The sequence below is a fragment of the Nilaparvata lugens genome, chromosome 9, assembly GCF_014356525.2.
Source record: "Nilaparvata lugens isolate BPH chromosome 9, ASM1435652v1, whole genome shotgun sequence".
NCBI classification, from domain to species: Eukaryota; Metazoa; Arthropoda; class Insecta; order Hemiptera; family Delphacidae; genus Nilaparvata; species Nilaparvata lugens.
The window spans coordinates 24,898,166-24,911,265 of NC_052512.1; the positions used below are offsets into that span (position 1 = coordinate 24,898,166).

General features: G+C 36.5%; 1 protein-coding gene across 1 annotated transcript in view; it reads left to right on the plus strand.

Moving 5' to 3' along the window:
* The window catches only part of LOC111050923 (mortality factor 4-like protein 1), a 50,618-nt gene that overhangs the window by 26,398 nt on the left and 11,120 nt on the right, over positions 1–13,100 (plus strand). The window contains exons 4-6 of the mRNA XM_022337307.2: positions 9,030–9,336; positions 11,084–11,175; positions 11,579–11,681. Of these exons, the coding sequence (XP_022192999.2) occupies positions 9,030–9,336; positions 11,084–11,175; positions 11,579–11,681 (502 nt within the window). The remainder of the gene's footprint in view (positions 1–9,029; positions 9,337–11,083; positions 11,176–11,578; positions 11,682–13,100) is intronic.

The following is a 13,100-nucleotide window of genomic DNA, read 5'->3' on the forward strand; positions in this document are numbered from 1 at the left end:
CTATAGTTATTCATTACAAAGTGTTAATCAACATTAGGCCTATTGCACAACAATATGTTCCTTTTTTCCTCCACCACAGGAAGAATGAAAAAAATTACATTTCATATTTGTTCGTATGAGATGTTATTTTCCCCACACTATGCTGTAAAAGGAATGGTGGCGCTTTTTTTAATGTGCTTTCCCCATATTGAGAAAACTCTAATTGAATGTTGCTATAATAGGTTGTAGAATAGATCGTGCTATTCTACATACTACTATAGTTATTCATTACAAAGTGTTAATCAACATTAGGCCTATTGCACAACAATATGTTCCTTTTTTCCACCACCACAGGAAGAATGAAAAAAATTACATTTCATGAGAATTGTTATTTTTCCCACACTATGCTGTAAAAGGAATGGCGGCGCTTTTTTTAATGTGCTATCCCCATATTGAGAAAACTCTAATTGAATGTCACTCAGTTATTCAATACAAAGTATTAATCAACATTAGGCCTATTGCACAATCAATGATGGGAATGGGTTTTTTTTTTTTTTTATTTTTTTATATATTCCTTTCTTCTTCTAGAAGAACAAGAGGCGATTTACCTTCTCGTTGTACACACTTCAGATAGAGTTTTTGTTTGTTGAAATCCTCAAGTGTTTGAAGATTCAATACACTCAGAAATTTCTCAGGTAAGTAAACTTCGCAATAATAGTCACCATTGCTGTCATGATCGTATAACCTCATTATGATTCGCTGACCCTGTTGTGTTCTCACTAATCTAGCGTGTACAACACGGTACCACGAATCATGGTCAAGATCTTTGAGTGAGACCGTTGGATATTCAGTTTTCGAAATATAATTGAATGACTTCATACTAAAAAGTCTATCATTACCAGTGTTGCTTCTATGGTGTTCCATAATAATAATAATAATAATAAAAAGCTTACCGCGATCGTGTGCAAGAATAACAAAGCAGCTATATGCTCGCGTTGGTTGTCGGTTAAAGACTGAGCAAACCTGTTAAGCCGTCAGCCCCCCACAACCGTTTCCTGTCGACTCCTTCCACATTCCTTCTGTTGACTCGTTCTCCCCTCCGCCACGCCTCCTCACACCTTTCCTTCTGTTGACTTCCCGCCATTCACCTTTACACCTTTCTACCTTCTTCTTCTTCTTTACATGTAGCCGCATTCCTTTCTTCTTACCTCTTCTTTACAGCAGTTAGTCGCTTCTTCTTCTTCTTCTTCTTTACATGTAGGCGCATTCCTACCCACCTCTTCTTTACAGCTAGTCGCCGCATCTTCTCCTCCTCTGTTCACCTCTAACAATCTTAAAATTTCTTCTTCAATTCTTATTAGCTTGTTTACATTCAAACTAAATGGTCTGTAATAAGCTAAGTAATCACTGATATCGTTAATATTAACTGTATTTAGAAATATTGCTTTCAATTGTCTAGCAATAGTACTGTTTTTTGTCTCTATTGCTTTTTGACACAAATCATACCATTCAATGTAGTTTTGTAATTTAATTTCTAAACATTCTGGCGCATAAGACCAAGTTTGCGGATTCATTATAGCTCTTCAATCTGCTGCTGCTGCTACCGAAGGTACACTAAATGAGTGGTACTAGAACAGTGAAATTTATTGCTTTTCGCTTCTCCCTTCCACCGCTACAGGTCAGACTGCATACTCTCGCTTTATGCGAAATCAAATCAAATCCACAATAAACACATAGTATGCTTTCCCCATCAAAATAAAAACCTTGTCGGGCATAGTTGCGTTTTCGTTGTTTAGTTAACAGCTTACAATGTTTCATACTTTCCATTCTATTATTTTCGCATGTATAATCGATATCAGCAGCATTACAATTCAATGAACTCATATTTTTTGTTGGCATTGAAGCAGCACTATTCTCCTTTGTTTGCTTGTTACACATCAAGATTGTCAAATAATGATACGCACTGAACAACGCACAGCGGCCATTGGACGATTTGTTATGAATTTTGCATACACTAAAACACCAAGAATTTTCAAACATTGTATAGTCTGGTTTTTGAATATCCTCCGGCATAGTAAGCACATTGTCGTGTAACCTTTTCAAAAACTGTGTTTTTTCTCTTCCCTTTGTATAGATTGTGGTATAATTTTGCAAATATGAAGCAAGCAGCGCATCAGTGTAAATTAAGTCGCCTTGGTCCCATCTAATTTTATGATAGTTATGTTCAAGCCAGCTGACATCACGGTACATTTTTCTACTCAGTAATGTTTTCGGAAATGGTGATTTAAAGTGTAGCACAACATGACGTAGTTTGTAATCGATTATGGCTACCTCTTTAATAATGATAAAATTATCATCACTTTTGAAAAAATGAAACTCGACTACAGCAAAATCAATGTCATCATTTTTCCTGTCGCAACTGCAGTCTGATTTAATTACTAAAAAAGTGTTTGAAAGTAAATTGCATTCAATGTCTGATATATTGAAGGAGATAGCACAACAAAAACAGTATTTCGATTCACAATTGAAAACATTGTCTAAATCAATTAGTGATGATATTGAGCTAAAGTATGTTAGTAGGTCGTTGTTTGATCAGAAATCAGACGAATTGAAGACATTATGTGAACAACAAAGTAAAAACAATAGTTTAAAACATGTTGATACAGATTTGCTAGAAACTAAATTGAAAGAATTAAAAGACAATCTAATTGCACAAAATAAACTTAACTTTATTAACAGGCAAGATTATAATTTGAAAGTAGTTGATCTACAATCAACATTCAATATTATGTTGGCTGATGTGCAAAAGAAACTTGATGAAAAAAATTCAGCTTCTCACCAAAAGCTAAAAGATGACATTATGCAGATGATTATGAAAGGTGAAGATTTTCAGAAATATTTAAATGAACAGTTGTTCAACTTTTCATACTATTTGATTGCACAATATGTAAAAAAGAGGTACATCTTTGACATGAGTGAAGCTGTACAACATAATTTGAATTCTGATCAGGTGCAAGAGTTGTTTTTGAAAAGAATGTTCAGTGATAGGCGACCAAGTGATGCAGGAAAAAAAAGAAAAAAATATGACTGGGAAATAGATTAGTAGTAGTAGTGTAGTTTGAGAGATTTTAAAGATTTTAAATGTGGGGATATTTTTAATATGCAAATTAAGCAGGTGTTAACTGGGGCAGCAGATGTCAGTTAACACCTGCTAAAACAAAGATGGCCGCCGCCGCCGCTGGGGAACCGTTGGGGACACCTGCTTCCTATTGGTGGGGGCACTAGGGAAGGGGGACGCCATTTTGAACACACCCATGCTGGGTAGGGGAGATGGACACCTGCTACAATGGCCTCTTCCTATTGGTTGGGGTGGTGGGGGCACGACGCCATTTTGAACACGCCCCTTGCTTCCTATTGGCTGGGGGCGGGGACAAAATGGCCGACTGGGGCTGGGGGGGTGGACCAAAATGGCTGACTAGGGCTGGGGGGGTGGAGGGGGAATGGCTGACTAGGGCTGGGGGGGTGGAGGGGGGCGTGGCCACGCCCCTTCATTCCTATTGGCTGGGGGCGGGGCCAAAATGGCCGACTGGGGCTGGGGGGGTGGAGGGGGGAGGCCACACCCCTCGATTTCTATTGGTTAGGCAGCTCTCTCAAAACTCCACTACTTTGGTCTTACCTTTCTACCTTCCACCTTACAGCGTTTGAAGGACTAGGGGTCACAACTTTTCCGAAGCCTCTACTTGAGTCTTGTTTAAAGTATTTTCGTTTTCACACTGTGTGAAACCTTTCCTAATTTATGTGACTGTATACATCGACATAGATACTAAGTGGATATTACTCTGGTTGAGGCAGTAGTGTTCTATATATTTTTTCAAACGTTTTTTACTTTCCTTGCCCTATTACCATAGGTAAGGAAAGTATTGCTTTCGAAAAAAAATTAAGGTACCCTAATTTGCAAGTTTTCTATACGTTTCAAGGTCCCCTGAGTCCAAAAACATGATTTTTGGGTGTTGGTCTGTGTGTGTGTGTGTGTGTATGTGTGTGTGTGTGTGTGTGTGTGTGTGTGTGTGTGTGTGTGTGTGTGTCTGTGAACACGATATCTTCATTCCTAATCAACCGGTTGACTTGAAATTTTAAACTCAAGGTCCTTATACCATGAGGATTCGACATTAAGAAATTCAATAAAATTGAATTCAAATGGCGGAAAAAATTGCGGATACTTACTAAAAAAACATGTTTTTCACGTTTTTCTCAAAAACGGCTCTAACGATTTTCTTCAAATTTATATCATGGATAGCTATTTATAAGCCCTATCAACCAGCATAAGTCTTATTTCTGGGAAAATTTCAGGAGCTCCGTAATATTCTTGAGAAAAATGGCGGAAAATGACTAAAAAACCATGTTTTTCACGTTTTTCTCGAAAACGGCTTTAACGATTTTCTTCAAATTTATATCATGGATAGCTATTTATAAGCCCTATCAACTAGCATAAGTCTCATTTCTGGGAAAATTTCAGGAGCTCCGTAATATTCTTGAGAAAAATGGCGGAAAATGACTAAAAAACCATGTTTTTCACGGTTTTCTCGAAAACGGCTCCAACGATTTTCTTCAAATTTATACCATGGAGAGCTATTTTTAAGCCTTATCAACTGGTATAAGTTTCATTTCTGGGAAAATTTCAGGAGCTCCGTAATATTCTTGAGAAAAATGGCGGATAATGACTAAAAATCCATGTTTTTCACCGTTTTCTCGAAAACTGCTCTAACGATTTACTTCAAATTCATACCATGGATAGATATTCATAAGCACTATCAACTGGCATGAGTCTCATTTCTGGGAAAATTCCATGAACTCCGTAATATTCTTGAGAAAAATGGCGGATAATGACCAAAAACCAGGTTTTTCACGGTTTTCTCGAAAACGGCTCTAACGATTTTCTTCAAATTCAAGCCATGGGTAGCTATTCATAAGTCCTATCAAATGACATGAGTTTTTTCCTTGGAAATTTGCAGGAGCTCCGTAATATTCTCGAGAAAAATGGCGGATAATTACTAAAAAACCATGTTTTTCACGATTTTTTCAAAATAACTTGACCGATTTTTTTCAAATTCATACTCTGTATAGTTATTTATCAGCTCTATTAACTGGCATGAGTCTCCTTTCTGGGAAATTAATGGGGGGTCCACCCCATCCTTGAGAAATGGACTTTGTAACCTCCTTCTCGTGCATGAGGTAGGTAGGTAGAGCAGTTCATAAAAAGAACACATAGTCGAGATATTTCATCTGTAGAACAGCTGTTTTGATGACTTTAAAAAATGACGACTAAAAAAATCATTGAATTTCACAATTACACAAAGGAAAAAGTACTCTGAAAACAATTATATATACACATATACAAAAGTCTGATCGTAGTTTCGAATATGAGCAAGGAAAGTTGTGTGAGTGTACCACACCAGATTTTTTCAAACGTTTTTTACTTTCCTTGCCCTATTACCATAGGTAAGGAAAGTATTGCTTTCGAAAAAAAATTAAGGTACCCTAATTTGCAAGTTTTCTATACGTTTCAAAGTCCCCTGAGTCCAAAAACATGATTTTTGGGTGTTGGTCTGTGTGTGTGTGTGTGTGTGTGTGTGTGTGTGTGTGTGTGTGTGTGTGTGTGTGTGTGTATGTGTGTGTGTGTATGTCTGTGAACACGATATCTTCATTCCTAATCAACCGGTTGACTTGAAATTTTAAACTCAAGGTCCTTATACCATGAGGATTCGACATTAAGAAATTCAATAAAATTGAATTCAAATGGCGGAAAAAATTGCGGATACTTACTAAAAAAACATGTTTTTCACGTTTTTCTCAAAAACGGCTCTAACGATTTTCTTCAAATTTATACCATGGATAGCTATTTATAAGCCCTATCAACTGACATGAGTCTCATTTCTGGGAAAATTGCAGGAGCTCCGTAATATTCTTGAGAAAAATGGCGGATAATTACTGAAAAAACATTCTTGACCGATTTTTTTTTAAATTCATACCCTGTATTAGCTCTAATAAATAAATATACCCTGATTTATCAGCTCTATCAACTGGCATGAGTCTCCTTTCTGGGAAACTAATGGGGGTCCACCCCATCCTTGAGAAATGGACTTTGTAACCTCCTTCTCGTGCATTAGGTAGCTAGGTAGCAAAGTTAGTGTTAGTAGACAGAAGGTTGGTCACTCATCTATAGTATTTTAGTTGAAATGCAATTGGAGTGGGGGAACTGCAGCCGTGACGTAGGCTGTAGTACAGAGTGGGCAGAATATCGCATTCTTGAAAATCATACGGTGACCTATAGTCAAATTATATAACACAAACATTTTCTGACATGCAAGCTTTCTGTTTCTGCTTTACAATAATTATCAAAACATTTGAATAATACAAGCATTTTGCAATATAAAAGCAAAAAACCCACCTCCTAACCTTCCCTTTCAAACCCGTAAGGTTTCTTTATCTTCTAGGTCATGTTTATATTCTGTAGTTTGGCTATACATCAGCTTGTGAATTTCGGGGATGAGATATTTTGATTCTCGTAGGTAGAACATATGCTCGATACCAGCATGTGTTCAGTGCATTTATATCTATGAAATTCATTGGATTTATCGGGATCGGTTTATTGTTTTATGCAATGCATTGGTTTATCAAGATTTTTTATGGGTTAATCTGAAATTAAAATAGTATAACGTTGTCTACTAACGCTTTTCCAGCTTATTAACTTTTTCGTGTCACGTGTTTAGATTCTTGAAAAACTTTCAACTTCATTTTATTCATACAAGTTGAATGAACTTGATATATTAAACAACAAAATTAGAATCGGTGATTAATTCGCTATAAGTATGGAGAATTTTTAAGTTCTAGGTCAATCTTGAGAGGATTAAACGACGATGTATTTGAAGATACAGTGAATAAACTGTATGCTGAGTGTGGTTACTCTATCACTTTTTTACTACACGTGACGTCACGCTGGCATTCCCCCCACCACTTCGAATCTTACACCTGTGAGTGATCAACCTTCTGTCTACTAACGTTGGCTAGGTATAGCAGTTCATAAAAAGAACACATAATCGAGATATTTCATCTGTAGACCAGCTGTTTTGATGACTTTTAAAAAATATCATCGAATTTCACAATTTACACAAAGGAAAAAGTACTCTGAAAACAATTATATACATTAGTCTGATCGTAGTTTCAAGTATGTTGCTGCCAATCGTCATTGTGTTATTCCCCTAAATTATTCTCCTTTAAGAATGGGGCTTACAGTTCAATGAGCAAGGAAAGTTGTGTGAGTGCGCCACACCAGATTGATGTTCTTTCAAAAGATCTTCAACATGACGTCTATTTAGAAAAATTTAATGTTACCTGGGGCCTATTGACTAATAAAATAAAACAAACTAATAATACCAGTAGTCAGCTGGCTATTAGCATGGAAAAAATATACTATTAGCTTGTATTTTCATCATGCAACAAGGCCATGATTGTTCATAGCAACTATAAAAGTATTTTCTCCTTTTAAATTTTTCCAGCTCAGTGACTGAATATATTCAATGTGACATCTTTACTTTACTTTTCTTTTCACTACCTATATCATTGAGATCAGGGGCACGTCAGGTAAGGTAGGAGGGTAAAGTCAGGGTATCAGCGGAAGATCCGCTGAGTGCTTTGCTCCATGAATTCTTGTACTGAATACGGAGGGTTCTCAGTCAGATACTTTTTGAGAGCCTTTTTGAATTGGTTTCGAGATTCAATCTGTTTGAGGTCATCCGGAAGGCAGTTGAAAAATTTACACCCGGAAGATTCTGATTGTTTTTGTGATTATTGTAGTCTGTTGTAGGGAATTTCAAAATCATTTTTTCTTCTTGTGTTGTGCTCTTGGATATTTCTTCTGTGTGGCTTGTCTGGTTTGAATTTTTTCACATGCATGATTGATTTAAGTATGTATTACATATTACAGTGAGGATCCTATCCTGTTTTGCAGTGTGTATCGTATGGTAAATTATTTATTCTTATTATTTTCTTTTGGAGAATTAGAACTTGTACAATGTAGGTCTGCGGGGCTGCTCCCCATGCTATTATTCCATAGCCCATATGTGATGCAAATAGCGAGTAGTAAGCCATCAGAGCAGTTTTTTTGTCAGCTTTTGCCTTTATACGTTTGATGGCATTGAGGGCTGAGGATATTTTACCTACCAACTTTTCAATGTATTTGTCCCATGTCAGGTGTGCATCAAGTGTAATTCCCAAAAATCGAGCTGTATCTTTCACCTCATCATCGGTATTTAGTTGGTTTTCGGTTGCATTTGCTGATCTTATATTGAAGTTTATTACTGTACTTTTGGAGGTGTTTATATTAAGTTTTAGGTTTGTCAGGGCTGTTTTTGTTGAAGCTATGGTAGTATTATAATTTAATTGTAGTTCGTCCTGTTTTTTCCCATTTATGATTAAAGTTGTGTCGTCGGCGAATAGATTACACATTTAGAAAACATTGGAAGTTGTTTGGGCAAACCGTTTATGTAAATAAGAAATAATAATGGTCATCAGCTAATGCCAACATTGTTATGCTAAAATTGTATACATTCAGTCCCATGACAATCATAATCTCACACAATTTAGTGTTATTTTATTGGCTACAGTGAAGTCCACATTTTAATACCAGTGAAGAAAGATTGGAGAGCAGCGTTGCCGATTCTCTCCCTTACCACTGCATTCTATAGAGGATAGCTGATGTTTGTTTAAAATAATCAATTATTTGTTATTTGTTGAGAAAAAAGATTTTTTAAAGATCAAATAATGAATTTTCTTAATTAATGATAATATTTATACATTGTTGAAAAATGATCTGGCAACTTTGCAGAGCTAGAAAAGGATAGCACTATCTGCTTTTCCAATGATAGACAAGGATAGTAACACCAATGTCAATCAAATACTGCCTTTATAACGTAGACCTCACTATAGAATCCAAACTATTGTGTGATTTTATTTAGACTATAGTTGATATAAATTTTGTTCTTTCCTTGCAGCAAGAAAAAAAAGATCGTCAAGAAGGTAAGCAGCATGGTGGGTGTAGAGACAAGCAGTGTGGCAACAGCGGACAGTTCGAGCAGTAAAACAGAGTTGGCAACACTGGCACCGACCGAATGTGACGTCACAAGAAGGCAGAGTCCGCTACAATGTGACGTCACGAGAAGGCAACGCACTGGTCAAAAGGTCGCATCAGTTGAGAGCGAGCAACAGTTCCTGTTGAAGGTGGAAATCAAGGTCCCTCTGCCTGATCAACTCAAGCCATGGCTAGTTGATGACTGGCATTTAATCAACAATAACAAAAAGGTACTTTTAAAATTATGGATTTTTTTACTTATCTTGATTATTTTGTGTGGGTGTGGCAACTCCGGACTGCGACAAACTCATACACTGTCAAGCCTCAAGCATGCAAGCAATTTCTTGTTGAAATTTGTGATTGAAATAAACTTTTATAGAACTGGAGTTGGCGCAAATTTACTTCCTTGGTCATTTTATTTTTTTTTCTTGAAGGTTGTTACAAACCCAATAAAATATGCGTTTGTAGAGGAACGTTTCCCCGAATATTTTCATGCAAAAAAGATGGAATTTCTTGAACAGTTATTAAAATACAAGCGATGTAAATAAACCATCTAGTTTTTGAGGAGTTTGCATGCAATTCCGTTTTATCATCATTGCATTTCTAATTATATCAGTCCTAACGACGAAATTGAGTTATCTTCCATTGTTGTTACCTGGAAATGAGTGCTTTTTTCACCCGGAGTGCTTTTTTCAGTACATTTTAGGGCCGGTTTCCAAGCTCAGGATTTAGGTAAGTTCTAGACTTTAAACAGCTTTAGTCGGAAAAATAGCTTTCTGAAACGGGGCGTAGTCGCAGTTTTTATGATAATCTTTATTTTCTCATTTCTATAATTAGAAACGTTTTTTCTTGACGAAACGAAACATTTCCAAATAATTCAAAATAGCTTAAACTCTACACTATTTTCTCTTTATTTTACTTTGTGTTCAGTTTTCAAATTTTTCTAAATTCAATTTAAACGTGGACTATGACTACGCCCCGTTTCGGAAAGCCAATCCAGCTGTTTAAAGTCTAGAACTTACCTAAATACCGAGCTTGGAAACCGATCCTTAGTGTATTTTTTTATTTCTAGTTGTTGAACAGCAGGTAGAAATCAACTACCCTGCACACTAACGTCAACTACTTGTCTCAGAATTATTCTCGTACAAAATCTTTGATAAAAGGTCTCCCATTCTTTGTTTATTGTATTGGTACCTTTCAACAACTAGAAAGAGGAAAGGCAGGTAGAAATCAACTACCCTGCACACTAACGTCAACTACTTGTCTCAGAATTATTCTCGTTCAAAATCTTTGATAAAAGGTCTCCCATTCTTTGTTTATTGTATTGGTACCTTTCAACAACTAGAAAGAGGAAAGGCAGGTAGAAATCAACTACCCTGCACACTAACGTCAACTACTTGTCTCAGAATTATTCTCGTACAAAATCTTTGATAAAAGGTCTCCCATTCTTTGTTTATTGTATTGGTACCTTTCAACAACTAAACAAGTGTAATTTTAGTTTATGTGCAGGTGGAAATTTTTAGCTAACTTTAAAACTAATTCTGAGATAAATCTTAACTAAACTTTTTTTCTTGAACGTACTGAAAAGTTCAGGTTTGAAGAGGTTAGACTACAGAATAGGTTTTCAAATAAGCCAATCACTTCCCAAAAGCCACCAAGTGGAGCGCTAATGCAGCTTGTGTTACATCCCTCTACAACAGATTTGGTCGTTGGTAAAATCGCTATTGTGCCCGGGGGCTTAGTCAACCCTTAACAGAATCTGTTAAGATCTGATCTCTGTTAAGAATCTTTGTTCCTCGTAGATGTGTTCTCTTCCTCCAACTATCGTGGTTTTTGAAACTTCTTCATACGATACATAATATACAACTGTATTTTTTCGCCCATTTGTTACCATTTTTACTCATGTCTTGTAATTTTTTACCTACTTCTTGCTATTTTCTCCCATTTCTTGTAACTTTTATCTATCTCTTGTTACAGCTTATTGATTTACCTGCAAAAATAACCGTGGACCAAATCCTTGAAGATTATACCAAATATAAGACAATGAGCAAAAGTAGCAACCCAAATAAGTGAGTTTATATACTTAATTTATCAAATCAACTATTTTTAACCTTAACAAGTAAATTAGAATAGATGACATTTTATTATCTATGTATAAGTAGATTAGACTAGTCTATTTATAAAGAGGTTAGATTAGTCTATCTATAAGTAGATTGCATCAAATGAGATTCCATTATCTATGTATAAATAAATGAGATTATTATCAGAATTGGAGTTTTAAATATTCTAATTACTGTATACTCTCTGGAGTAGACATTGCAATGACCTAAGAACACTGGACTCTTGTAATTAATTGAAAGAGTCAAGGAAAAGAGTCCCATAAGAACCTGATGAATTTCTCTGTAAATTTCAGTAGGCTTATGTTTGAATACTCTTGTAATAACTAATTGTATTGTTATGTTTTTTTTTCAGTGAATATGCAGTAACTGAAGTTATGAATGGAATACGGGATTATTTCAATGTGATGCTTCAATCTCAGCTGCTCTATAAAGTCGAGAGAGATCAGTGCAATAAAGTGAGTAAATGATAGAGATTATATCAACTTTTGTAATAATAGAGATTAAATGATCCCTGCATACATGTAGTAGCCCAATTTGGTACTTTCCTTTATTGGTGAACATTGGTTTTCATCACTTTAGCCCCCTGTGGGTTGGGGGAGCTTTGAGTCGAACATCGTACTCAAGAATGTGTTCAAAACCAGAATTCACCCACAGTATCACTGCTTGTCGTAGAAGGCGACTAAAAGGGACCCCAAGGCAACTCCAGAAGTTGCCTTGCCTTCAAACCCACGGGATCTGCCCCATCAGGGCAGTTTCGGAGGGGCGAAAAAAACCCAAGAGACCAGAGATGTGTGAAACTCCAGGAACAAATGTAGGTCAAGAGGCTGAGTCGAGGGTGACCAGGTGCCGTAGAGGCAATTTGGTGACCCCTCCTTCAACGGAAGGACCTACAAAAAAGCCAGGAGTGGAACTCACGTAGGTCACGTGTTTGTGGATGGAGAGGCCAAAACTCACCACTGCTCAAAGAAGGGCGGCCATTCAGGCAAAACGTCTTGGGAGAGGTGAGGCTTTTGACCCTGCAGAGTTTCGGAGAGGCAAAAAGAAAAACTCAAGAGACCAGAGATTGGTGAATCTCCAGGCCCAAATGTGGGTCAAGAGGCTGAGTCGAGAGTGGCCGGGTGCCCTAGAGACAACTTGGCCACCCCTTCCTCAGCGGAAGGACCTTCAAAGAAGGTCAGGAGTGGAATTCACGTAGGTCACGAGGACCAATCAGTCTGAAGAGACTGCCAAGCATATCACACTGGATTGCGACAAGCAACCAGGTGATGAATGGGATGTTAGTATAGGGATAAACTCCTGGTTCTTGTAAAGGACAAAGGTATTGGTTTGCCTAACTAACATACTACTTGGGAACACAATAAGCTTCGGTTGACCTGTGGGGTTCTTTGAACCTTTGGATCCTTGAATTCGTCCCTTCAAAAACAATAAACAATTCATCACTTTCATCGTCATTTCCATATTGAATTGAATTTATTACCAAAAATCACAAATACATATTTGTACAATACAATTACAAGAGTATACGGTACAAAACAAGTGAAAAATTGATTGTAACTTGAGTGTAACAATATTATCAATGTAATACTTAACACTGCCAACATTAAATTCCTTGTGTGTTGGCAGTGAGTTGCAGCTAACTTATTCTTCTTCAATTCAGGTCAAATACGAATTAATATACAATTAAATTCAGTAATGCTAAAGAATGTGTTATTATACCCATTATACAAAAATTACAACGGCTCAGAAAAAAACAAAACTTGAGAATACCACATAGATAAAAGTTAATCTAAATTGATCACTTGACATCTTGAAACAAATTGATGATTCATTCTAAACTGTCATAATAATTAAGTCTACTGTGAATGAAATTAATG